Raw genomic sequence first — 744 nt, forward strand, 5'->3', positions numbered from 1 at the left:
AATCTGATACACATACATAATTCTTTTGCAAATGGTACAAATTCATCGTTACCACTAAGTGGTAACACTGAACATTTTAAAGGAGCCACAATTGGTGGTAAGCTGAAGTAAGTTCGTTTTTCGTCTCCTTCCCGTGCTCTAAAGTTATGTTCAAAGATAGCATACATAATACGGCCAATACCGAAAGATGGTTCAATTACAGAAGGAATTATTTCTTCAACATGTACAGTTTTTTGATATCGTTTTACTTGGATCATATCTTTTGTGATTTTTACTACAACGTCATTAGAAAGCTTTAATTCAGATTCTCCATTTTCATTAACTTCAATTTCCATAGCATCAATGTTACTCCCACTTAATGCTGCTAAAGCATCTTGAACTAATTTACTATCTTTCTTAAATGTTTTACCAATGATAACTTTATTTGGTACTATTTCACATACATCGACATTTTTTGGTACTGGCAATTTTTTTTCTGCTGCTAGTTTTACTCCAGTTGCTTTTGTATGTTGTGTAAGATCATAAGCAGAACGATCTGCACAACCAACACATTCTATCCAACCATAAGAAGTTAAACATTCAGCATCCCAACAATCACATGCATAATGAGCCATTTCATTTCCCATGTGTTGACGAAAACGTAATTTTTTTGGATCAACTCCAACTTTAATTAAAAATAAATAAATTCTACCCATAAAATATCCTAATGTTTCATTGGCTATAAGTTTTGTTAACACAGCATCA

The 744-nt window shown here is 32.4% G+C and overlaps 1 protein-coding gene across 1 annotated transcript in view; it reads right to left on the minus strand.

Annotated features, from left to right (window-relative positions):
* Positions 1-744, minus strand: part of LOC108573399 (glycine--tRNA ligase) — a 3,859-nt gene that overhangs the window by 1,616 nt on the left and 1,499 nt on the right. The window contains exon 3 of the mRNA XM_017935840.1: positions 17-744. Coding sequence (XP_017791329.1) covers positions 17-744 — 728 coding nt within the window. The remainder of the gene's footprint in view (positions 1-16) is intronic.

Source organism: Habropoda laboriosa, unplaced genomic scaffold (assembly GCF_001263275.1).
Source record: "Habropoda laboriosa isolate 0110345459 unplaced genomic scaffold, ASM126327v1 scaffold92, whole genome shotgun sequence".
Lineage (NCBI taxonomy): Eukaryota > Metazoa > Arthropoda > Insecta > Hymenoptera > Apidae > Habropoda > Habropoda laboriosa.